This window comes from Poecile atricapillus, chromosome 1 (assembly GCF_030490865.1).
Source record: "Poecile atricapillus isolate bPoeAtr1 chromosome 1, bPoeAtr1.hap1, whole genome shotgun sequence".
Classification (NCBI taxonomy): Eukaryota; Metazoa; Chordata; class Aves; order Passeriformes; family Paridae; genus Poecile; species Poecile atricapillus.
This window is the reverse complement of record NC_081249.1, coordinates 133,493,528-133,519,019: the sequence shown is the minus strand read 5'-3', so window position 1 is coordinate 133,519,019 and position 25,492 is coordinate 133,493,528. Positions and strand designations below refer to the sequence as shown.

The 25,492-nt window shown below is 46.3% G+C and overlaps 1 protein-coding gene across 2 annotated transcripts in view; it reads left to right on the top strand.

Annotated features, from left to right (window-relative positions):
• SLC22A18 (solute carrier family 22 member 18) overlaps positions 1-25,492 on the top strand; it is a 58,982-nt gene that overhangs the window by 30,407 nt on the left and 3,083 nt on the right. For both annotated transcript variants that reach the window (XM_058863734.1, XM_058863742.1), the window contains 5 exons: positions 4,707-4,822; positions 5,298-5,408; positions 10,586-10,686; positions 19,424-19,525; positions 23,275-23,395. In XM_058863734.1, coding sequence (XP_058719717.1) covers positions 4,707-4,822; positions 5,298-5,408; positions 10,586-10,686; positions 19,424-19,525; positions 23,275-23,395 — 551 coding nt within the window. The remainder of the gene's footprint in view (positions 1-4,706; positions 4,823-5,297; positions 5,409-10,585; positions 10,687-19,423; positions 19,526-23,274; positions 23,396-25,492) is intronic.

Below are 25,492 nucleotides of genomic sequence, written 5' to 3'. Positions count from 1 at the left end.
TTGTTGTAGCTGCCGTTGGTGGAAGCAGGAGCCCAATCCCTGCTTGGCACTGCGTGGGGGCTGTGGCTGGCAGGTACCTGTGGCCGGGACTCTGCTCAGGCTCCCTGTCTGAGAACTGGAAATATGCCTGCAAATATGCCTGCAAATATGCCTGCATATGCATGGTCAGTGGCCTCTCTCCTGCTCCTGGTCCGCTGCTTGGTGCCCACATGCTGCACATGCCTTTGCAGGATTGAGTTTTTCATGGAAGTTTTGCTGAAAGCATTGCTTCAAAGCTATGGGGTAATGCTCTGCATGCACATTTGTACATATGGATGTGGCTATATACACCCACATGTACTTGTTTGGCCGGGCCCTGCTTTCCAAGAGCTGCACTTGCTCTAAAGTTTGCCAGGATTTTCAGATGCTTCATGTGTGCCACCTCTGACTTCAGGGACAGGTGACAGGAGTTGGAGAGCCTCTGTGGGCCCTTGCTGTGTTACTGTCATTCTTAATTCAGAAACTGAACTCTGATTGCATTAATTTGGCTCATACTAATTGACCCTGATGGGAGCAGGTTGTGAAGGAGGTGTGGTGAAGGTTGGGACTTAACTGCCAGTAAATACAGGGGCTGGTTAAGCGTTAAATGGGAAGAAATGCAGCCCTCCTCCACCTGGCTTTGGATCCTAGGATTTTTTGGGGGTCAATCTGTTTACCAGTACATTACTGTTAATGGTTTCCTCATCAGTTCTGCTTTCCCACCAGCATTAGGGATGGACTTTCCAGATGGGTAATCCAAGCTGCCAGCCACTTGTCCCTTCTCCATGGCTGCAGGCTACCGAGTGAGCCTTGCACTGGGCTGCACTGTGGGTTCTGTGGCTGGTGGCCATCCTACTTTTTGAAGCCCTTTGAAACTCCTTAAAAGGATGCTTTAAATGCATCCACCACATTTGACCTATTGGCTTCAGGAAAGTGAAAAGGAGAGGCTTTTGTTAGGTTGTTAAGCAGTGCCTGGCTGATGTTGCCTGCTCCTGGCCTCCAGGTCCCTCTGCTCATGTTCTCCTCCTGTTTCTCTGAAAGTTCTAGGTCAGAACAAGCTGCAGCTAGTCATCTTGGCAAAAACTAGTCCTCCCTGACCCTAGTTCCTCCTAGTCTTAGATTCACATGTTTGCTCCCTGCAGCCAAAATCTTTGCATCCTCATGAAAGCAGGAGCTTGGGATACATCAGTCCCATGAAGGATAGGAAAACGCGCTTTATTCCTCTGCTTCATGGCAAGGCTGAAAAAACAAAAAGAATAGTGGGCAGCTGTGGTCTTAGCTGACAGCTGAAAGGGGCTTTGCTAGGAGAATTCCTCAGGGAAGACCAAGGAGGCTGCTGACAAAAGTCAGGAAGGGGCTCTCTCTACAGATTAAAAAGCAGAGGAGTTATAAATAACGTGCTGAAGTACACAGATAAAGTTACCCAAGTTATTTTGACCATAAAGCCCAGGACAGTAAAGGCCCTTAATCTCTCATTAATCAACAAGAAGCTGGAAGAGGCCATACAATGAGCTCAGCTGCCAAAGCTGCTGTGCCCTTTTGCTCCATTTAATTTAATTGTATTAGTCCTGCCCGCAGCCTTTGTTCTTCTGCCCTGCTCAGGAAATCTGCTGCTGGGTTTGGCAGGGCTCGCTCTGGTTCCACATGGCTGGTTTGTGGACAGCCAGGAGGGATGAGAGGGAGAGCAGGAAGGGGAAGAAGATGGGAAAAGGTCCCATGGGAGCAACCTGCTTGATGTATTTCATTTATCTTAATAGTGCCACTGCATGCCTTCCTGGTGAGGCTTCCTCCTGATAAACCAAATGCACAAAACTGAATGCAAAAGGAGTCTGGCTGATACCAGCAGAGATGGGAGCCCATGTTTAAATCTTAAAATAAAAAAACAGATGAGCGACCACGAGCCAGCTCTTGTTCAGCAGGTGCTACCAACCCAGCAAAGCATTCCTACCACCATCTCCCTTGGTTTCACTACATCTCTCTTAAATGAGCCAACAAACAAATGCAAAAGATGGTTTCCAGGACACTGGTGAGTTATGTCAAATTTCAGCATTCATCCCTGCTGAAGGAAGAGATAGCAGAGCAGCTAACTGGAGGGTGTACCTTCCTCACCTTTCCATCAAGGAATGACAGTGCTTAACGCATGGAAAAAGATGGAGCACTTACAGAAAGATGTAGAAAATGGATTTTCAGATGACCTTGAAAGCTTCAGGCTTGTCTGGGAAACACAGTTTTGAGCTCCATATTTTATTGGATTTCTCTGATTTCAGCAATCATCTGTATAAAAATTCCACAAATTTGTTATATCAAGCCCAAGTTTTCCCAAACGTGTAAATTGTCAAGGTTCTCCTCTCCCTTTCACAGCAGTGAATTAACAGTCCTATGCTTGCAGTGAATTAGGCACAGGGCATTGTTTGCTTACAGTTTTACAGAGGGATCCTTCTGTCATTGCTTACTGTAATTCTTCTTGGGTGTGAAGAGTAAAACATATTTACCTTGGTATGTGGAATTCTGGACAACCTCAGGAAAAAATAGGACTGGAAAGGAAGTTTTTCTGGCTGATGCAAATTTTTGAGATGTGTTTTTTACATATCAGAATGAAAGCTTAAAATATAGAAACTCCCAGAAAAAACAAAACAAAACAAAACAAAAACAACCCAAAAAAAAAAAAAAAAAGAAACCCCCAAAAACCACCCCCCACCCATATTTAGCCAGCTGCAGCTACTTATTTTGGTTATTTTATCCTTTTTATTTTCTTAGTAAATTTACTTTATGTAGCAAAGCAAAGCAGAAATTCTGTATGTCTTGAATAAAAACTTTTGTCCACAAATTTAATTTCAGTAGTTTGGGAACTGCTTGGCATATAATTTTAATTTAGAAAGTGGCAATCTGCTGCACTAAAAATGAAAAGTAATGATCCAGTAAATGACTAATTTTGTGGTCTGAGTTAATTAGTAAAGCAGATTGGCGGATAGAAGGCAGCAGGTCTAAATTATTGTGCTAAGTCCTTTTGCAGAAAGATATTATCTGGTTTTGTTGTTTTAATAATAATTAATGAGAATTAAAATATTCATCTGGGATTTTTGCTGTTACTATTAGCAGGAATATGTGTGTGTGTATGCATATATATATATATTTATATTTGCTCTTTGATGCTTTTCTTGCTTGTTTGCATCTCAATCCTTGACTTTCTTGCTCTGTGACTTAAATAATACTCCAGAGATTATTCACACTGTGCCTTTGCCTAGCATGGAGGAAACTTGAGGCTTTTACAATTAGTGCTGCTGGTTATTCCATGAAAAACATATGCCATGGTCTGACAAGGAAATCAGCAGTGAAAAGCTGGTAAAAGTAAATAAGCAGTCTCTCACCAGCAGGCTTACAGGGAGCATCAGCTGGGGGCTTGCAGCTCACTTTTACATCTTATTTTTGGCAACACAGGTTGCTGGGAATGCAGGGATGGCACATTCACCTCCAAGTCTGCATGGACCTGCACAACTCCAAAGCCTTCTCTGGTGAAATCCAGGAATTTCTTTGCTGAAGTCCAAAATGTTTAAAAATTGATGCCTCCAAGGCACCATGGTGGTCCCTTGTGCCCTACCTGACACCAGCCTTCGGTGTTTCTGCTGGGCATTCCTACCCCAAACCTGCTTCCTGTGGCTGGGTTTAAGCAAGTGTTTTAGGAAACCCTACAAGTAAATGGGTTCTCAAGATGGGGGAGACTTTTAATGAGCTGGTTTAGTGGATAATTACTCTCACTGTTAAAACATGCTTCTCTCTGTTTTCAGCTTGACTTCCCTCAGTTTCAGTCTTCCAGCCCTGGACTTTGCTCTATTGCATTTCTCAAAATTAAAGCCCTTTAGAGTGTGGAATCTTCCCACATACCCTTAAAGACTAGGAGGAGTCATTTCCTAATCTTCTTTTTTAAGAGGGCAGTGATAATTGAGGACTAATTACTGGCTCTATTGACTTTTTTGTGTTTGTGTTTTTTAGATAAGTTGTAATTGTTCCTTTTTATCATTTTACAACTATAGTTAATAATTGCTGTTCACTGTGCCTACATCCAAGGATGTGGCCCTACTTCTGTTAAAGATTCAGTAGTTGATATTGGCTTGGATTTGGGCACCTTTGGAGAAAAGTTCAAAAGTCAAAATGCTGCTTCTGAGAAGGTTTTGTAATAACATTTTTGTTTCTAATGCCTCCTTTTCAAATGGTATAGTCTCTCTGGGTTTAGCTCTGCTTGTAGGCCATATTCTACCATCCTTAATCACCTTGAGTAGTTCCCTTAACTTCATTTTATTTCACTGAGAAATTTGAAAGAGATACTTAGATGAATGAAATTGGGGATTAGATGGGGATTAGATGGATCTAACAAGCAGATACTTTCTGTAGGAAGATTTCTAAGCTTCATTAAACCAAGAAAAGCTCTTTTCCCCAACACTTGGAGATTTAAAAGCATTGTATTATACCCTATTATTAATAAAATTATAAACTATCTTGATAGCAATAGCCACCTTTTGGTGAAATTTCAACCTGCAGTCATTTCCAAACTCTCCGTGAAAGGATACCTTGTGTACTGTGACTTCAGGAGGAATTGTTCTTCACCCAAATGCCCAAGCCTTTGCAGGATGGAGGTATAAATATCTTGTGTAAGGTTTTTATCCAGTTACCTCTATTTTTCCTGTTTGCAGCGTTTATGTTCCTGCATATGTTGGGCTGGTGGGAAGTCTCATCAACACCCTGATAGCAATGGTTTGGATCCCTTCACAGACTAAACCAAAGCCAGACCATCACGTGAAAGAGCACAGTGAGTATTTTGTGCTTCTGATAAATAGTACATGAAAAGGGGCAGGGGACTGGCATGTTGCAAGAACTGCTGAAGGACCTTGGAGTTGCATTTAAGGGCAAAAATGTCCCAGCCTTGAGATGCTGATGCTTCAACGTCTAAGCCGAGCTTAGGAAAGAGGATTATTCCAAATATTTTGATCACTGTGCCACGTAGAATTGGAGTCTTCCAGCCCAGCCATGTGTCTCAGAAAAGAGGACTGTGGACCCCTTGCTGAGGTTTAGTTTGGTCTGGGAGGGGAGGAAACCCCACTGTCTCAGAGGGTTCCTCCACATGCAGACCTGGCACCAGCACCTGACCTCCTGCCATCAGCACAAAGCTGGTGCAGCAGAGATGTGGTTTTTGGGTGGTGAACCTGAGCAGAGTCTCAGAGTTTCCTGCTTTCTACCCTTAACCTGTATTAACAGAGTATTAACCCATATGTCATCTTCTGCAGGCACATCACAGTCTGGCAGCTTGTTTAGCATCAGAGAAATCGTGCGCCTGATGAAGTTTCCAGGAGTAATGGAAGTTTTCATAGTCAAGGTCTTTGCTGGACTTCCCATAGGTAAATCTCACCCATTACCCCATTACCCATGATTGCTGATGTATTTAAAATAAGATGATGTACACTGTAGGCCAGGCTTGTCTCAAGTTACTGAAAGCACGCTGCCTTTGATCGCAGAGCAGTGAGGATTCACTTCCTGATGGGATGCTGGATGCTCTCAGGTAGTCTCAGCTACCCAGAGTCAAAACCCCGGGACTCAATGTCAAACACACTGCTTGTCATAAGCTGCATCTGCGAGTTTTGGCAAATCACTCATCTCTCTGCCCCCCTCACTGCAAATGTTTTTTCCTCTTGTCTGTCATTTCTCTTTGGGCTGCAAGCTCTTCAGAGCAGAAGAAATTTATTTTGTCCGAGACTGAGGTCCTTCCTGATTTTACTTAGTGATTTTAAGGTGTATGTGTATCCTAACTTTTTTCCCAACAACTGAAAATTATTGATGGATGAGAGGGTTGGGCTGCACACAGGGGACCCACAGCATGTTTCTTCCCTTGCACATTGATGGGAGTGCTTGTTCTTATCTTCCTTATGAATTCTGTTGGGGTTTTTTTGTGTCACAGTAGGAACTCGCTGATACCTCAAACCTTTCCCAAACCCATGTTTCCCTGCTTCTTCTGAAGCTTCCTCAGTTGCTGTCCTAGCATGGTTCATATGTCCCTGTTTGCCTATGTATCCCTGGCCACAATTTAGTAATCTTCAGCTTTGCCTACCCTCTAACTTCTTTCCCCACACACTTGACTAGAGACAAGCTGCATGTCATCCTCATCAGTGATGTGTAAGGACAGGGTGATGTTCTCTGCCCTTCCACACACAAAGCCTTCACAGCTCTTTTCCCTGTCAACCCAAAAAGTGTAGCTTCTCTTGATGGTGATTCCAAGAAGTGAGTTTTGTGCACATTATTATGTGTGTATCATGAATCTGAAGCTAAGCTAAGGCACTTCCCAATAGGGATCCTAAGAGGGGACTTAAGGCACCCTAGATTTTAGACTTTGCATCTTTTTCCAATTCATTTTTGTCTGGAGAATCTCTTGAAGTTTAAAGAATGTGAAATACGATTTACAAATTTAATTCTAATTTGTAAACTGTAAATTCAGTTTACAAATGAAAGTAAATTTGGCTGTGGAGTGTGGCTGAATCGGAAGGGGGTGGCATTCCTGGGCTTGGTCAGGCTCACCTGGTATTCCTTGCTATATCTCTAGGGGAACAAATCCAGCTGGAGTTGTACAATAACGTGCAGGGAAGCAAAGGATTTCTGATTATTTTTTTTCCTTGTGTGTAGCTGGCAGTGGCTGAGATCAGTAATGCCAGTTCATCCTACCCCTGCCACTGGAGACAGGATACAGGATACACTGCTGGCTTGACCTAACAGTGCTTAAGACAAAAAACTTCTGAAACTGTACTCTAAAAAGTGTACAAAATGACAGCACTTCACAGAATGAGACAGATGTTTTAAGAGGGTTTTCTTAGCTGATTCTGACTCATTTCTCATCTTAAAGTAGCATAATTTCTCTGTTAAAAGTGCCTGAGACTGCATTCATGTGAGCTTTCCCCAGTAATTTCCTGTGTGCTCTTTTTTTTCCCAAAGACCAGGCAAAATGCACTTTGCTTTAGACATTCCTGCCAAAATGCAAATTCCCACCTGTTACAGAATCCATTCTTCTTTCCCTTTGCAAAGCAGAAATGCTCACTGAACCAAAATAAACATCTCCTGCCCAAAACTGCAAGACAATTTCTAGGCAAAGAAGACAGAGACAGTGAAGCTGGGATTTAAGGCAGGCTGGATACCTGGACACCTGTCACTGGATACCTGTGAGTGTTTCTGTAAGGGTAGGAGAAGGTTCACTTGAGGCATTCCAGCTGTAGCACTGGCACTACAGTGAGGAGTGATTAAAATCCTGGTGAATTCTCTTTGCAGGTCTCTCCTCACTTCAGCTCACTGGCCAAACTGATAGCAGCTGAAAGGAGATCTGGCCATCGCTAATCCTCTGCAGCTCACAGCTGGAGGCTGAGCTCCTCATGAGCTCATTTACCTTTCATCTCCGGGCTGCAACTGTATAATTAATTAGATTGCCCAAATTACAGACCGTTCTCTATTTACTTTGTAAACAAGTTTGTGATATACAGCAAAGAAAACCTTTTGTTCCTTAAGGATCTCATTGTTGTCTAAAATTAGCTTGTTTGAGACAGAAAGAACCTCCCCGGGAGGGCTGCAGGGCTGGGAACCTCCTCCCTGTGTTGCATAAAAGCAGAGATGTGGGCTCTTTGCCTCTTGCAGGAAAGGAGCTGCCAGGGATTGGACAGGCAGCAGACAGCTCCAGCACAGCCCAGTTACCTTCTCAGCAGACCTGAGAAAAGAGAGCCTCACTGCATTGTGGTAGATAAGAGACAGAAAGAAAAACAAGAGGATAAAAATATCAAACATAACTCTCATTGACAAGAAATCACCAGGGCCTTGAAAATACTGATAAATAGCTGCTTGTATTAATCTTTGGCTGCTTAATCCCTTTGGAAAATCTGGTTTCAGCATGATTGCTTTAGCACCTGCATCCTGTTTTTTAAAGGATTTTCTTTTACGTGTGGAACAGAGTTTTGCAGTGAGCCTTAAGGCTCTGCATCCCATCACATTTCCAGTCCAGCGTAGGAGGGCTGTGATGAGCTCCCAGAGCCTGTGCTTGCCTTCTCACACCGTCTTGCAGTAAGGATTGCTAAGCTGGCCCTCCAAAACCACGGGCTGATTTTAGACATGTCACTATATATATAATTTTTTTTTTTTTTTAATAAGGATTGCACTGCTGATTTGCCTTGGTGCTTTTTTGTCATCATTACTGCATCTCACTAATCATTTCCCTGCTTTCTGCTGCATAACCCTTGTTACTCATCCCACTGATGCCAGGTTTACTAAGGAGTTCACCTTCTTCTTAGACATCCTCAAAAAAGGCGAGGTTTCTGAGGGTATTTTATGCCATTTTCCTTTTTTTTTTTCACATTGAACCTGTCAGCATAGACTGAGATTTATCATTATTTATGTGGCTGCACTCAACTGCCTGCAGTCTACCCAGCTGGGAAACTGCTGAGATCTTTGTAAGAAATGCTTGTCCCAATGAGCATAACATCGTTTTTCAGTTCAGTCTGAGGCTCACCTTGTGGGTTTCATCAATAAATGTGTTACCAGTGGGAGAGACCGCCTTAGTTGCTGAGAAAAGAGGGGCAAGGGGGTGTCCCTCCTCCAGGGATCTTTAAGGGACCAGGCAGGCACAGGAGGTGACACCCATCTGAAAACGAGACCTCTGCATCTCCAGGGGAGCCGGGAAATGTGTAACTCTAATTAAAGAGCACAGCCTATTTCCCTGCTCCGAAAGAAAGCAGCTTGTTTGGAGGAGAAAGATCCAAATCTGTCTTAACTTGATGAGGGACTTCAAAGGGGAGAGGAGCTGTAGAAGCTGGAGTGCAGTACCAGGAAGAAGCATCAGGTATGTAGGAAGGCTGAGCCCCTGCTAGGTGGTACCTGCAGTGGGTGCAGGATGAAGGGCGAGCGCCTGCTTCAATCTCATCTTCCTACAAGTGAAACCAAGTGTGGTTTTTCTTTCATTTCATCACGTGTGCCTTTTATAAACATGTGCAACTCTGTTGCCTGATTTGGGTGTTGTGAGTAAATACTGGCATTTGCATGTTACCTTAAACTGGCTTGAGCTGAGAGCAATTTCAAAGTAACTGGATAACAACGGGGTGCTCTCCGTGGAGGGGTGTGGTGAAGCCATGGATCTTCATGAGCCCCAGCTCCCAGGCACCTTCTCCACATAGCTGGAGAGCAGAAGAACCGGGTGCCCTTCCTGCCCCCATCTCTCTCTCCCAGCCCATGGAGCCGGCTGGGGTGCTCCTGTCAATGGGGAGCAGGTGTCTCCGGTGGGGTTCAGGAAGGCTTTGTGGCAGGTCGTGGGACGGGAGGGCGGTGTTCCCTCCAGGCAAAGGCTTGGGCTGCCTGGAGGGAGCTCCTTGTTGCTGCAGGTGCTGCACTGGTAGAGCTGGGGTTGGGCTGCTGGGTGCAGTGGAGTTGTTCATTAAGAAGCAACTCCTCCACAGTGTTTTAACCAGCAATCTGGAATCACTCTCTTCATCCTTCCAGGAAAAGCTGGCAAATCCTCCCTGTGCCATGTCACTTTGCCAGGCCACCTGCTGGCTTCTCAGTCCTCACATACAGTCTCCTGGATTCTGGCTTTTTTTAGGGAGGAGAGGAACATGACTTCCTTTTTACCCAGTCCTTATAACTCAGAGGATCTTATAAGGAAAGGCAGGACTGCTAAAAGTCATCTGGTCTCTTCCCTCCCAGAAGGATCAGTGATCTCTGACAGGTGCATTGTAGGGTTCTTCACACACACAGAGCCCAAATTTCCTGCTGTCTTGGTCCATCTCAGGTACACAAGACACTAGGGGAAGCAGCAGGCTCTTACCCCACACCACACTTAAGTGCAGTGTTTTGACATAATATTCTTAATTTGACAGCTCTCTCTGTAGGATGGGAGCATGTGCAAGCATGCCTGTATGTGTGTATGTTTGGCAGTGGGGGAAAGGCACAGAATTGTATTTTCATTTGAGATTGAGTGGACATTCTCTGTTACACTTTCCAGAAATTGCCTCCATTGAAAAGCAGACTTGGTCTGTGATCTTTCTGTCCATACTTTCCTGACTGTTTGTGTTGATATCACTATCAGTCCACACAAGAGAATTTTCACGTGCCCCAGACATGGTTGCTGAGGTGTGCAGTGAAACCACTGCATTTTGGCTGATGTCACTGGGCTGTTCCCCACAGTGAATATCTGAAGTCAGGCAAAATGGGTGAGGAATCCAATCAGATTATTTTTATGGTTACAGTCTTGTCTGAACAAATGTTTTCTTGCTGGCATCAGTGATACAAATATTTACCAGTTTATAATTAACAGCTGAAACTACAGCCTACATAGTCACATTATTTAAAGATGAAAGTAAGCGGGATAAAAAAGTTAACATTTAAAGATTAAATTACTACAATGACTTTGAATAGGATTCTGCTTATGTTTATACCCAGTGCTGGCAAACCCAGGGAGAGCTACTGACTTGGACTGGTGGTGACTGGGAGCAGGGTTTGGGCTATTATATGCAGTGCAAGTGTATTGATGTATTCTTTGCATTAACCCTGCCTCCAGGTTTGTTCATGATTATGTTTTCCATCATCTCTATGGATTTCTTTGGCTTGGAAGCAGTGGAGTCTGGATATCTGATGTCATATTTTGGTGTCCTTCAAATGGTAAGTGAAGTGCAAGTCCCCCTCTTAGATTAGCTTGCCACACTGCTACCTAATTCACTATCTCTGGACACATGCTCTTCCAAATCTAGGTGCATTTCTGACAGGCAAATCCTAGCTCTGCCATACAGCATTTAGCTTCAAAAAAGAGAAGTGACTCCAAATTTATTCTGCTCCTTGGAATGGGAAGAAATTGGAGCAAGGAATGTCCTGAAAACTTTCTTTCCCTTTTCCCTCTTTGTGGATCTTTAAGCTGTAGAGCTAAAGTTTCCTTGGACTGATATGTCCTGGGTTTTGTAACAAAACTTACATTGAAGCTAAAGTGCCTTGGCTGGGGTTTTTCCTGGTGCAGGTTTGTTGATTTACATTTATATAGTAGCACCCTGTACACTCAGGAAAGCAGACAATCTTACTGGTGTTTTCACTGAAGATCCCTTCAGTGTAGGAGAACTTGTTTCTGCTGCATGGAAACAAGCACAGCAAGCTTGTGATTCCCAAAAAGAAAAAAACAAAACACAAAGCACAGAAAGGTGGGTGAAGAAACATGGTTAAAATGGGTAAAAGGGAAAAGTCAGCTGAATTAGGCTGTAACAGGGTGAAAAATGTGCAGTGCTGTGTTATAGCAGACTGTTCCTTTTGGAGGAAGATTTTGCAGAAAGAGCAGCAGGTGGTTATAAGCAAGCCCCAAGGTAGGAACGCAAATTAAGCAATATCCTGAAGGAGAGTGGTCTTGTTATTAAATCCTCTTTGTTTCCTGGGCATTGCCACAGGGATCCTGTGGGATCCAGAGCAGCTTCTTATTTGGGGAATGGCAACTTAAGTTGTTTCTTTTGTGATATGATTTGGCATGGTGCTGCCAGTCCCTTGGGCTCTGGCCTGGTCTCACCAAATCTGGGCATCTTGGTAGAGCAGCTGACAGGCATGGCTGTACATCAGCAGCTGGATTCTGCGGAGTAAACCAGCTGGAGCTGAGGAGATGGTGCCTTTGCTACATCCCTCCTGTGAGGGTGGCTTTGGACTAGTTGTCTCTTGGTCCTATGAGCATCTCCAGCCAGCTAAATGCAGTCCCATTCAGCCTCTTTGGAAAGAAGACTGGTTTGTTGGTCCACAGTACAGAAACAGTGTGAAAAGTGAGGTGATCAGCAGCTGCTTTCCACAGAAAGCTTCTGACCCAAACTCCACTGCCTTCACAAGCTTTCCCTACGTTAGCCTTGCATGCTGCCTCCTAGACCAGGATCTGCAGGAATCAGTCAGGTTTTAGAGGGGCCAAGTCACTGTCCCATATCTTCCTCCCCACTGGAATGCTGAAGGACTCCCCAGAGCTGGGCTTTTAACTGAAGATATACCAGTTAAACCCCTGTTACATAGGCAGAAATAAAATCTGGAGTTGCAGCATGGCTGTGTGGCTTGCTTGTTTAGAGTTGGGTAACGTGGGCAGCAGTAGCTCTTGTAAGGAGTGGCTTTGTGTTGCTAGATGGAGCCTGGACGCTGCTGTTAGGTCCAGGATATCTGTCTTGAGGACACTGCTGATATGTCTGGAATATCTGCCTGTTTTCACTGCCATTGTTCCCCAGGTTAGGTTGGTTGAAACTGCTGTAGATAAGGTTACCTCCTCTGCAGTGCTGGGACATCCCACATGGAGACACAGCCCTGGAAGATACAGGAATTACAGCACCCACTCTGCTTCCTCATGGATGATCAGATGCCAGTGCTAACCAGAGGCCTGACCCTTCTCAGAGTCACCCAAGTTCCATCCCACAGAGGCCAGGCATTCCTATTGCCACAATCCAACCCTGTAGGCTCAGGTGCAGCATCTGCTTTGCTGGGGAGTCTTTGCCTTGGGACACTTGACACAGAAACTGGCTTTTATCAGCCAGGCAGTTTTCTTTCATGCATCCATGCAGTTTCTATCCATATTGCTATGCCTATTCTACAGTGCATGGCTCTGGACATCAGCAATACAGGAGTGAAGTGGTCATAGGGTACAAACTTTTCCTCATGTTGGTGCATTGAGGTTTCCTGTAAGAACACCAAAATGGAAAGAGGAAAAAACACTCTATGTTTTTAAAAATACCAGGACACCTGATTCTTGGTGAGAGCAAAGCCATCTCACCTGAAAGCTTGCAAAGCACAGCTTTTTGCTTTGTCACTTCCTCTTCCCACTTTATTAGTGGCAGTTCCAAACTGTACTCTGGTTTGTGCAGGACAAGATCCTCAACTGGACCAAATTAAACTCTCACTCTCTGTCTTTTAAATTATTTTAAAACATTAGAATTCCTTTCAGGTATTTGTCTAGAACTACCCAAAGGTATCTCTTGCAGATGATGTCTGGGTTAATGTTTTATGGCTGCTTTCTGTTTGGGTTGCTCTAGCAGACAGGGAATAGGAGTGTGCTGGCTCTGTCCTGCTGAGCCCCAGAGCTGCTTGTGTTGCCTAACCTGGGATTTCAGGTGCATTTGTTTCTGCTCTACAATGAATTGATACTGCTGAGATACAAATGCAGATTAAGGTGCAAGTGAATTACACCAATCTGGATAGTTGAATGATGATTAATATCTGCTGACTGGCTTCACCACTTGACTGAGTAAATGATAGCTCTGTTCATAAGGAATATAATGTAATTTCCAGTGAATTTCATCAACCAGATACTCAGCTTTGATTTTTTTTATTCCTTAGTTTGCCCTTCCGTAAATCATTGTGAGGATTTTTCCATCCTCTTTGGCTTGCCCTGAGCCTTCCTTTTAGAGGAAACCTGTCCCCCATGTTTGCATCTCTTCCTGGACTTGGAAAAGATAGTGTTTAAGGACTTTTACAGCCAGAAGGGGACATCAAAGAAATTAAGGGGGAAATTATTTCTTTGTGTTATTGTAGTTCCTATTTTTTAAATTAAATATTCTCAAAACTCACACATTCCTCTTAAAGAAGGCAATGTTGCAGCTCACTTTCCCAGCCTGATCAGCAACCCAGGATGACTCAAATAGTGATGGTGTCTTCCTGCCTTCCTCTCCCACCCCAAGGATATTATGCTCCAATTGCTTAATCTAGTTTTTCAGCTTCCCAACCTCATTTGACCTGCTGTGGTGAGAAGTGGCCAATGCACTGTAAGAATCTGTTTCTCCTCATTCCTCTCATTCAAGCCAGCTGCAGAGTACCTAGAGAGGAGATTGTGAGAGGCTTTGAGCCAGTCCACCTAACTTTAAGTAGGCAACTCAAGTTCTTTGTCATTGCTGTCTCAAACATGATTCCCTTGCATGGGGAATCAGCACAGAAACACAGTCCCTGCAGGAGGTGAGGTGTTTTCTCTCTTAGCAGATGGAGGAGGTTAGTTTAGACACACCACTAATGCAGGTGTCACCTGAGGGATCCCATTGAGAGCTCCTCAGCCTCACCTTATCCTGTGGTGAGCATCATCTCACAGCAGGGGATACGGGAAAGTGTGGGGAGGTTGAAGTGCAGTGAGGGTGGGAAGGGGGCTCGTGTCTGGGTCAGGACACAGCCAGGCAAGGTCAGAAAAGGGGGTGTGGGAAGGCAGTGAGATAGCATTGAGACCAAGAACTGTCTGATGAGGAAACAGAGTTGTGGCTTAGAAAATGGAATATGACTGAGGCTGGAAGGGACTGATGGGGAGATGAAAATAGCACATGGGGGTAATTCAAGCAACCCAGGTCTCCGCAGTGATTCTTGAAGCACACTGAAAATGTGGGGCTGTCTGATGAGCTGGGACTGTGCCAGGTGAAGTCATGTGGGAGATAACAAAATGAGGAGAGGAAAGCAGACAGCAGGAGAGCTGCCTCTGCACCAGGCAGCCTGCACCGCCGAGATTCCTTTGCTCATGATGTGCTTGAAGTATCTTTATCTGATCACTGGTAGGTCTCCAGGCAAGAGTTATGAGAGCCCGTCAGGGACGCAATCCCTCTGTCCTCCAGGGCTGGGCTTCCAGAGCCCTCTCATCTGAGAAGCCATGTGCATGAAATTTCCCTCATGGTGAATGCCTGGCAGTGTGAAATGCCATTCAGTCTCCCTCCAGAGAATAGTTAATTTCATAATGGTTTAAAATAATTTAATTTTGGGTAATGGGCAGAAATGAGCCTAGATTCCTTTTTCTTTTTTTTTTTTTTTCTTTTTTTTTCTTTTTTTCTTTTTTTTTTCTTTTTTTTTCTTTTTTTTTTTCTTTTTTTTTTTTTTTTTTTTTTTAAGTTTGCAAATGTAATAGCATGAAGACCTTCCAGGTGTAGTATGTGGCTTGGAAGATGCTGTTGGAGGATTAGGCAAGTGAAATACCTGGAGACCCTGGTTGCTATCTCAAGTCACATCTGATGCTTAGATTTCAAACCACAGCAGGGGGTGGGGGAAACTTTCCTTTAAGGACTTTTCTCAAAAAAAAACCAACAAAACCCAGAGCAAAATGCACCAAACAAAACTCTGGGTGGGACAAAGAGGTAGATATTTATAACCCTGAGGATCAAGAAATCATAAGACATCTGTTCTATTTACTGCATTTAAATTTGTATTGTTATACAAACTCCACCTCTAGCTGTGCAGCTTCTGGAGGGACAAGTTGGTACGGAGTGATCCTGAAAAGATGAGAGAGATTCCTGGAGGAGAGATTTACATTGCCTATCATCTTATCACCAGTCTGTCCCTCTCGCTTTTCTTTTTTCCCCTGCACAGCAAAAGAGATGATTAAAGAGCCGGGGATTTAATTACAGCCAGGTATGCCTAGGGGGAAAACCCACTTTGTGAAAGGACCTTGCAACAACAAACAGAAAGTTCTCCAGTTTCCTCGCTTTGAAGGATTTATATCTTCGGAGGGGGGTGGGTTGGAGGGGGCAAGAAAGCGATTAGGCTGGAGTTTGCATAACACACCATCCTCTTCCCCCTGTTTGGCAAAGTGCTGCCTTCAGCAGTTTGGTCTTCACCATCAGCCCTCCTTCCAGTCCCACCGCCCTCCTGCTCCTCCACACAACCTGAACTACTCCAGGCACTGCTGTGTCAGTAAAGCAGCTCCCTTTCCCCCAGCATGGGCTTTGCTGCACGTTCAGCCTGTGCAGAAAAGCCCCGTGGTTTGTGCTGACCCCCGTGGTCTGCCCCAGCAGGTCCCTCCCCAGCCGGCGCTCGCCTGGGAACTGCCAGCCGGCACAATTTCAAAGGCGAGATACGGGTCCAGGGCGTGGGAGGCTGCTTCTGATGTGAATCATGCTATCTGTGCTAGGGATGGGGCCCTGCATCTTCTCTGCGAGGCTGTACCAGCTTATCTGGCCTGCTGTGTCTGCCTTCCCGAGCTTCTCACAGCTTTTCATTTCCAAGCTGTCGGGTGAAAGGGAATGTATTTTGTTGCTGGGCTCTGTCAAGCTTTCAGTCGGTGCTGATGGAAGAATCTTTGCCAACAGTCCCATGTCCTCTGAGCGCAGAGGACCAGCTGAGCATCTCCATAACTCCTCATACCTCCACAGGTGAGGTCAGCTTCTTGCAGGTGCCAGTCAGCTCAGCAGCAGCTCCCTGCAGCAAGGCTGGCACTTCAAAAGTCTTCCAAAAACTGGCACCTTGGACTTTCAAATGCAAACAACCCTTTCCATCCCGCAAGGGGTTCCTGAAATTTGTTAGAGGTTAACAGTCAAATGGGTAATTGGCCTTTCCGAGCAAATGGGAGCAGCTGTTTTCCCAGAAACCAAATGCAGTGATAGAGGCAAGAGAGTATTTTTCCATGTGATTTGCTGGGCTAACAAATCCCCAGCTTGGTGAATCCAGAAAATGATGAACAGAGATTTGGTTGTTCTTATGCATTTATTGGGAGACTTATTTGCCTTTAAAGAAGGAGAAGGGGGAGGAAAAAAAGATGAGTTGGTTTTTCCTTCAACATATGTACACAGCCACAGGCAGTGCCTGTTATTTCACTTGCAAACAATTTCCTCTCTCTTTTGTTTATTGATGGCAGAAGGCATTCCAGCCAGGTACACTGGCTCTTCCCCAACTTCAAAGGAGGTCAGGTTTCAAAGGCAAGTGCCATTCAGGCAAAATGAAATGCAGGAGGGTAAGGCCCATCACAGTCAATCTCAAGGGGAGTTTATGTGCAAGGAAAAAGCCCAGAGCACACCAGTGAGAATAAAAATAAGGATAAATTCCATTTATCAGCTACCAGAGCTTGTCCACAGGAGTGGTGAGGGCCAGGTCACCTGGGATGACCCCACTACCTCCTGGTAAACCAGCAGCACGTGTCCAAAACCTTACATGGAAGAGTGTACATGAACCACCTTTCACCTTCCCAGATGTGCTGCTCATGCCAGCCCAGGGGCTCTGCGCTCAGGGAAAATTGCAGACTGGAAGCAATGGGTTTTCAGGTCGAAATTCAAACTGGAAAGTGAGGTCAGAGTTACTGGTGACTGGAAGTATTATCTAGTGCCTAAATCAAGGTTCTATGCCCAAAAGCAGGATGATGGGCCCTGTCTACCTGGGACTAATGGCTGGATCAGCAGTGCCTGTGCTGGGCAGGCAGCCCAGGTAGCCCATGGGGGGACTTCCATCTGTACAACCTAAGGATTGCTGCCCAGCCCCAAGGGGAAAGTAGGTGACTTGGGCTCATTCTTGCCCTTTGAAATAGTCCACTTGCCAAGCTGGTTCAGCAGTGATGTTTTACCTTGCGCTTTTATTGCCACAGCCCAAGTGGTGGGAAAGCCCATGGGGAATGCCAGCATTGACTCGAGGACCATCCCTCTGCCCTGCTGACTCTGAGGACAGCTCATTCTGCACATCTCCAGGTCCTGCCTGCTCAGAGCCTGTCTCTGCTGCAGTTGCCTTCACGCAGGGGCTTGTGTGCAGTGATGGCAACGTTTTTGGGCACGCCACTCCCATGGCCATCAGAGCAGGGACGTTGCTGATGATATACCCTAATGACTCAAGGAAGGGCAGGGACTGGGCTGTGCCTGCACGGTGTATCCCAATAAAATGTGCCATTCAAGTCTGGGCAAATTGGGAAATATTTCCTTTCCTCCAATGGCTCAGCAGAGCCTAACTGGGGTTCAGATGATGCCACCCTTGAGTCAATCCATGCCCTGTGACAAGGCTCAGCCCCCTTCCCATGTGACTCAGCACAGCCCCAGCTGTAGGAGGGACTGGGAAGTTGCAAAAAGTTAATGATGATTCTCCCTTTTTGGAGCACTCAGCTTAATGGAGCGTCACGCAGTGGCTTCCCCACCCACCCCCGGAGTAGGAGCTGCTGGGGCTGGTGTTAGCCTCCTCTCATGGCAGGGCTTTCGGTCAGGATGACTCAGGTCACCCTCGGCATTGTCCAAGCCTCGTGCCACAGCAGGTCCACCAGGGTCCTGGAGGCCGCTTGACAGGTGCCGTGACGTGGGAAGGACACGCAGGGCCAGTGTCACACAGCAGCTGGGCACACGTGAGCCAAGTTCTCAAGCCCTGGCCAAAGGCAGGGGCAATGACAAAAAAGAGGCAGGAGCCAGAATGTCTTCTTGGTGTGATGTGCCCTCGTGTCAAAAATCCTCTGAAGCGGTGAATTGTGAAGTGAAAAGTGAAGGGTTGAATTTTGATGGTTTTCCATTCAGTTGTATGCTGTTGGAAATGTAATAATTTTGTATTGTTCTTTATGTCAGCTTCATTTTTACTCTATTGCTATTTGCTTTTTTTTTGTTTGTTTTTTTGACTGGTTATTATAGATTAACATTTCCTTTCTGCTTAATAGCTTACTTTCTCATTTATTTTGCACTCATTTCCTTTCAGATGACTTTGGGTTTCTGCCTCAGGACTAACACAGCAAGGTTGAGTGTAGTGTGGTGTCATTCCTAGTCCAAGCAGACCACTGAAGTTTTCTCCAGGATGAACTGCCAGAGAAACAAAGACACTAAACAAAGAATTTTGAACTAGAGCTCTTATTTCAAGTCAGAGGGGTTTTCATTTGGATCAAACAAACCCTTTCAAGGCAGGGAAACCTCAGCAGTTTCCTATCTGTCTCTTACCTGTATTGCAGTCAATCAGACTTTTTTACCATGATCTCTTCCACCCTCTCTGCTCTCGTGTCCACTTGGGCCAGGATCATCTGAAGTATGGGAGATGCCAAACAGATAAATAAAAGGAGGAATCCTTGCTCTGCCAAGTGCTGGAAAAGTCAAATAATTTCTGGGATTTTAATATTTTGCTCTTCCTTCCCTCCTCCCCAGTTTTTGTTTAAAATTTGTAGAACCAGTTCCTCATCCCTCACATCTGCATGTCCTGCTGGGACTGGATATTAGCATCTCCGTCATACTTGTTTCCTGCCTAAAAATTATGAACCACCCAATTTGTATATTTATAGTTTAAAATAATGGCAAGAGAAGGTACAGACATTTTCCTCCTCAGCTTACAAAAGTACCGTTTTTCTTTGGGGAGGACTTGCCAAGAATGAAGACCGTAGTACTAACTGTATTTCACAAACACATCACAAGCTGTATCTGCAAGCATTTCTAGAAAGTTTCAGTCACTGCTGCTGAGTAGGCAGTGATGGTAAGCTCAGGCATGCACCCTGAGTAAAACTTGCAGCTGATGGGATGGATCTCTCCCTAGAAGGCAAAGCACTTGAAATAATGGATCACACCTTCCAGTCATTTACTGTGGCAGTGAGGTCTTTTTTTGTTAAAGAAACCCAGATGGAAGAACCTGTTTGCTTGAAGAAAGGAGCAATTCTCTTTTGGGTTTGCTTAAATTATTATATTATATTGGGCTTAATGGTGTTTATGTGTTTCTTTGCCAGGTTGTCCAGGGTTTGGTGGTTGGGAAACTCGCTAGTCACTGCACAGAGATGACCCTGCTCAGACTCAGCGTCTTCGTCTTTGCCGGCGTGGGCCTAGGCATGGTAAGGCAGGTGGGAAATCACACACAATGCCTTCAACAATGTCACAAGCAGTGACACAAGGTCTGTGAGACCTGGCTGTGAGCTCTGCCCCTGGAAATGCCACCTCTGGCTCTCTTGGGTGGTCTTCAGGGTGGGGAAAACCAGCTCTGCTGGGCCTCTGCGCAAACAGAGCCGCGCTCAACGTCAGCGTTGCGCCAAACCATGATAAAGAGCAGTGTGAGTAATAGTTATGGGGATTAGAAAATATATTAATCTTGCACAGAAACTCGCTAAGTTCCTCCTGAGTCACCGGATTTGCACAGAAATCCTGGCCTGGTCTTGTCAGCAACTGCATTTCCTGGACTACCCAGAAAGTAAATGAAGATTGCGGTGGAGAAAATGTATGTTGCAGTGAGACAGCATAAGTTGTGCACTCTCCTTCTGGGGCTTTATTTTTGTCTAATCCCCCAAGATTTGGGGAAGGAGGTAGCAAGGCAGTAATTTTGTTCCTCCATTTTGGGATAAGTGATGTTAGCTGTTGCTGGTTGTGACCGCATGGGTGAGGGTTGATGCCAATCTCAAACAGTAATTGGAAAACTGAGTGGATGTAGGTAGCTCTGCTGGGAACTGTGTTTGCTCAGATAAGCCACGTTCAGGGCACTGATAGCTCTGCCATGGGGCCACAGGGATGGATGAGAGGTGCTTGCAGTCCCAGTCAGTGCAGTGGGACCAAAGGACAATTGAGCTGCATCAGCCTTTCTACATGCCCTGCAGGATTTGGCCTTGAGCCTTGCTGCCAGGACACTGGTGCTCCCACTGCTGCAGGCAGGATGAGTGCCATTCCCACAACCATACCACAGCCGTGGGGAGGTCAGGGCCAAGTCCTAGAGGGTGTTGAGGTTTGTGGTTCCCAGCTACAAGGATGAGATGAGGCACCTACACACCTTAGCTAATCTGAGCTAAATCATGTCTGAGATGAGGCTGCAAAGGGAGTATGGGTGCAGAGCAAGGGTTGGCTCTGCAGATGGAGCGTGGTCCCTCTTCCTGGGGTTTTTGAGGCTCCCAGGGATTCTGTCAGGAGTAGAATGCCTGGGAAGGGTCTCTTCCAATTGGTGTCACACTCTTTTAGCTGAAATCAATATGCCCCCTTAACACAGGACATCTGCACAGAGCTTGATGCTCCTGAGCATGGCCTGGGAAGGACTTTGAAGGTCTCCCTTCTATTTTTGGGTCATGGCTGGGAGCAATTAGGTGGGACCAAGGGGGACCTGGCCCATCTGGAGAGATGAGCACCCCCATCCAGGTGTAGGTCAGGTGCTGCTGGGACTGAATCCCTGTGCTGAAGACTGGTCCCATGGGAATCAGGCAGAGCAGCAATATGAATTTCATGGCTTTTGTGCACTGAGGTCTCACTGACCTCCAGGGAAGGCTGGAGTCAGTTGGAGGTAGGAGAGAAAGCCTTGATGGCAGTGGAGGGGCAGCACACATGTCGCAGTGCAGGAAGGCGCACACTGACTGCACAGGGAGGAGAACCAGGAGCTAGGAAGGGAAGTCATCTTCGAGTTGGTAATTATGCCAAGCCTGGAGGGCTGTGGACATCCTGACAGCACGGGCCTGGGGACAAGGGTCAGCAGTGACTTCCCATGAGAACTATTCATAAGCAAATGCAGCTGCAGTCCTCTTTGCCCAGGACGCCTTGTTAAAAAGTGCTCTGTCCTAATGGCTGCCAAGAAAACATCCGTTTCTGGGGTGGCTTTCTGTCTCAGTGGGGACGAGCGCTGTCACAGCAGCAGCCCCAAATGCAGAAGTTGTTGGGTGAAGCTTTTAATCCTTCACAGCTGCTGGTGGAGGAGTGTCCCACCTGCTGTGCCCTTGCAGCATTTGGCCTCCAAATGCAGCAGTTCCCCTCTCCGAAGGATGGAAGTGAGGAGGAAGGCTAGCTGTTAATCAGAGATGCTCCAGAACCGCTCCTGATATCACAGGGAGGGGAGGTGTGCTGAAGCGTTTTTGGAAGGCTGGCACAAGCAGCAGCAGACAGCGCTGCATCTGGGAAGAGGCTGCAGGATGATCCCAGCAACAGGCAGCTGGAGAAGGGAAGGGGTGGGCTGGGAGCTCGGCAATAACACCTGGATAAGGAGAGAAGGGAAGAACCAGTGTCTGATCTGCAGATGTGAGCTGGGACAGCGTGGGCCGGGCTGTAGGAGGGCTTGGCAGTTGCGATGGGGAAGTTTTTCCCTTTGTCTGAAGGCACGGCTGTGCCTCATCCTGCCTCACTGCCTCGCTGTCTGCATTTCCCAGGCATTTGTTTTTTGAGTTGTCTGCTGAGACTCCTGATTCTGCCTCTCTCTTAAAAAATGCTTTTAGATCTGCTCACCTCAAAAAAACTACTCAGCACCCAGCAGCTGAGGAGTAGCAAGGACTGGGCTCTGCCTGGCTCAGTTCTCCCTCAGCCCCAGGGAAGTGAGGAGGCATTTCCCCTTGTTTTACAGGAGACACAGATATGCCTCTGCTCTTTTCTGCTCACTTGCTCCAGCCCATGAGGGAGTCTGTACAAAGCAGGAGGGATTAAAACTGATTTTTTTCTATTGGCTTCGCAATGTTGTCCTGCAATGACATTTGCCCTAGCAAGGAATTACTCTCCTTCCTTTTGTTTATGTACCAAATACCTGTTCTTCTGTCTTTGTTCTCAGGTTCCTTAATAAGAAGTGCCTAGATCTTAACCAAAATGTAGGCAAAAAGCCCCTTGGAGGAGAAAAACCTGGCTGTGTGTGACTCTAGAGGGGAACTAGGAATAAACCTCAACATTTCCAAGTCATTAGTGAGCAATGTCTCTGGGCTCCTCCATCTTCTGTAGCCGAGAGGCAGGGACCAGATCTTAGGACAGAGAACTCCAGAGAATGAAACTTCTAGCTAAACCAGTGACAGAAATATTTTCCAGCCACAATAACACACCTTGAGACATGGGTTAGGGCAGGAGACTTGCAGTAAAGGGGGAATTTCCTTTCCATGCCCCAGAGAAATCCATTCATTTGACCAGCAGGGCTTGTGAATGAGCTGGGAGCCGCTCCAGCCCTACAGCTTAGGGAGCCTCATCACTTTTGTTTCAGCATTAAACAGCTGGAGGGATGTCTCTGCTAAGAATATGTGCAATAACAAAATCATTACTCTCCCTAATTATGTTCGCTAATGTGCACTCATGGCCAGAAGACCTATTCCAGATTATTGAATTCGGTGAATTTATTAGCAGGGAAGCAGCAGAACAGGATTAGAAATCCCAAAGGTACGGTGTTACATAATGCACCGTGCTCATTTATTTTGACAGGCTCAGTTTAGTTTTAATTATTTATGATAATGAACCAAAAAGCCTTCTCTAGGCTGTTTTGTATAAGTAATGGAAGCTTCCTGAAGTACACCACATACATCTGCTGTTCAACATTTCCTCAGGAGTTGGACAGAAGACAGGGGGAAGGGTGCAGGGACGTCACTAATTCCCAGATGCTAAAAATACCCACAGCAGTGCCGGGGAAACGTGCTGCCAGATTGTAGGGTATCTTTTGCTCTGCATGCTTGGAATAATTCAGTGCAGACAAATGGCAGGCTGTGAAAGACCCCACAACTGCCAAAGCCGCACCACCACATGTCATTTGTGGCTCCCACCATTTCCCTAAGTCATGGGTTTGACTCGTGATTTTCTTCCAGGTTGTTTCTCACCACAAAGTCATCATTTGTGCTCTTTAATGATCTGTGGTCTGTTGTGTCCTGTCCCTTAGGCCCTGATGAGGACCGTGTGGCACTACTGCATCATTGCGGTGCCGCTGGTGTTTGCCTTCAGCATGCTGGCCACCATCACCGACAGCATCCTCACCAAAGCTGTGCCCTCCTCTGACACTGGTAAGACTCATCAGAAAAGGCCAGACTGGTATTTTCTCAGTTTTGAGTCCACTGGGCGCTTCCCAGCTCCCACCAGAGCTATGGAGCATTGGGTGAACACCCAGATCTGGCTGGGCACACGATGGGTGACAGCAGAGCAGATGAACAGGACTGGTGGGGCTAATACAGGATGGACTTGAACAAGCATCCCATGACCCAGTGCTCCCAGTCCTGTGCTGCCTGCTGACATCCATAGTGGTGAGCACAGAAAGGGAAGGCTTTCTCAAACTCTCTTCCATGGAAAGCCTAGGTACGTTAAAAAAAAAACAACCCAAAACCCACTGCTCTTCAGTCAGAGAGGGCTGCTTGTTCACACCTTTTAACTTAGGATATCTCAGGACGGGGATTCTGGATTACTCTCTGCAAACATGCTTTGTCTGATGCAATAATTGCCCCCCCTCTCTGTTTTGGCCTTGTTTCAGTCAGCATTCCTGTATTTCTCTGCACAAGACAGCAGTGGTAGACACTTAAATCTTTATACCTGGGGCTTTAGTTGTGTTGATGAAGGAAATATGCCTACATTATTGTCATGAGAGCCTGGCTGAGTTTGTGCAGGGATGGAGCTGGCTTAACTCGGTTTGATGCCTTTTTCTCGAGCCCTTCCAGGGTTTGCTCCCAGAGCAGGTCCCCAAGAGCATCTCTGCTTTAGCTGAGGCTTTCTGGGATGCCAGTCTGCACCCTTCATCTTCCCTAGCAGCTGTCTGAACAGACCCTACCAAGAATGGGAGCTGTAGTTTGCACAGCCCATTAGTGAAGTTTATAAAGCACTTTTGAGATGCTTCTGGGTGAAGAGCTTTTCTGAAAATCACTTCAGTAGTTTATTTGTAGAGCTGACCCACTACATCTCCTACAAATGCTCGGAGCCTGTGATTTTCAAGTGGGATATTTCCACCTGTAAGGACCATTTATGCCCAGTCTTCACCTCCGTGGGAAGAGTCTCAGCCCCTCTGCTCAACCAGGAAGAAAATGTGCTGCTTCATGACTTGGAGCAATGTTCATGTGAGGGAGAGCCAGGGGGGAAGGGCACCAAGCAGCTTTGGGACATACAACCAGCTGGAATTCATCCAGGCTCTTCTCAAAGGGGTTTTGTGAGGAAAACCAGAGCAGTGCTTAGCTTTTGGAGCCTGGAGGCAAGCTTTGGTCAGAGAGGAAAATGGGTTTAGTTGCCTCACCCTGCTCCCTGCTTGCATATGTTGTTAGGCCAGCCTGTGCCTAGGCAGGATGGATAGTCTCCCCATTGCGGGGCAGGACTGCAGGGCAGGATGGAGGCACTCTGCAGAGTTGTGCAGATGCTCAGGAGCAGGTTGCAGGTCATCAGGGGATGCCATGGGCTACTGAGGGCTTTCTCCTGCCTGTCCCTCCTGGGCTGATGTCATGCCAAGTGCTACTACAAATGCAGAGTTACAGCTGGCTCAAACCTGGGCATACCACAGAGGATGGAGCATTGTGGCTCTGGGGGAAAACCTTGTCTCTACCACTCCTTCCTGGCCCTCGCCTTTCAAACTGTGCTTTTTCCTTGCAACATTTTTGGGGGAAGCGGTACCGATGGCCTTGTGCTTGTTTGGGATGTAGCGGGCAGGGGCCAGGGCGAAGGCAGGAATGCCTGACACAGCAGAGCCGGCAGGCTGCCTTTCCACGGCAGCTGCAGCAGTGATGGCGTGGGTGTCTCGCAGAGAAATGCAGCCATCAGAATGCCTGCCACCCATCCCTGGCCGTGGGAGGCACCCCGCAAAGGCTGCTCCACCCATACAGCAGCCTAAAGGCTGCTCCTTCCTCTGCAAAGAGAGGGTTTTGGTGGCATGTTACAATCCCTTACTAAGAGCATGGAAATCTGGTTTTACGAAAAAGCTTTGCTGTTGCTGTGTTGAAAACCTCAGCATTCACTTGCAACAACTTTTAGCTAATGCAAGGAAATCCCACATTGAGAATTTGCCTTTGGAAGCATCACTTTTGAGCCTTGCTGCTGTCTGTTCCTGATTTTATGGTCAGCTTCCAGCCTGTAGAACCCACAGAGGTTTTTCTTTGGGTCAGGAAAAGGCTTTCTGAAGGAGCTGGAGT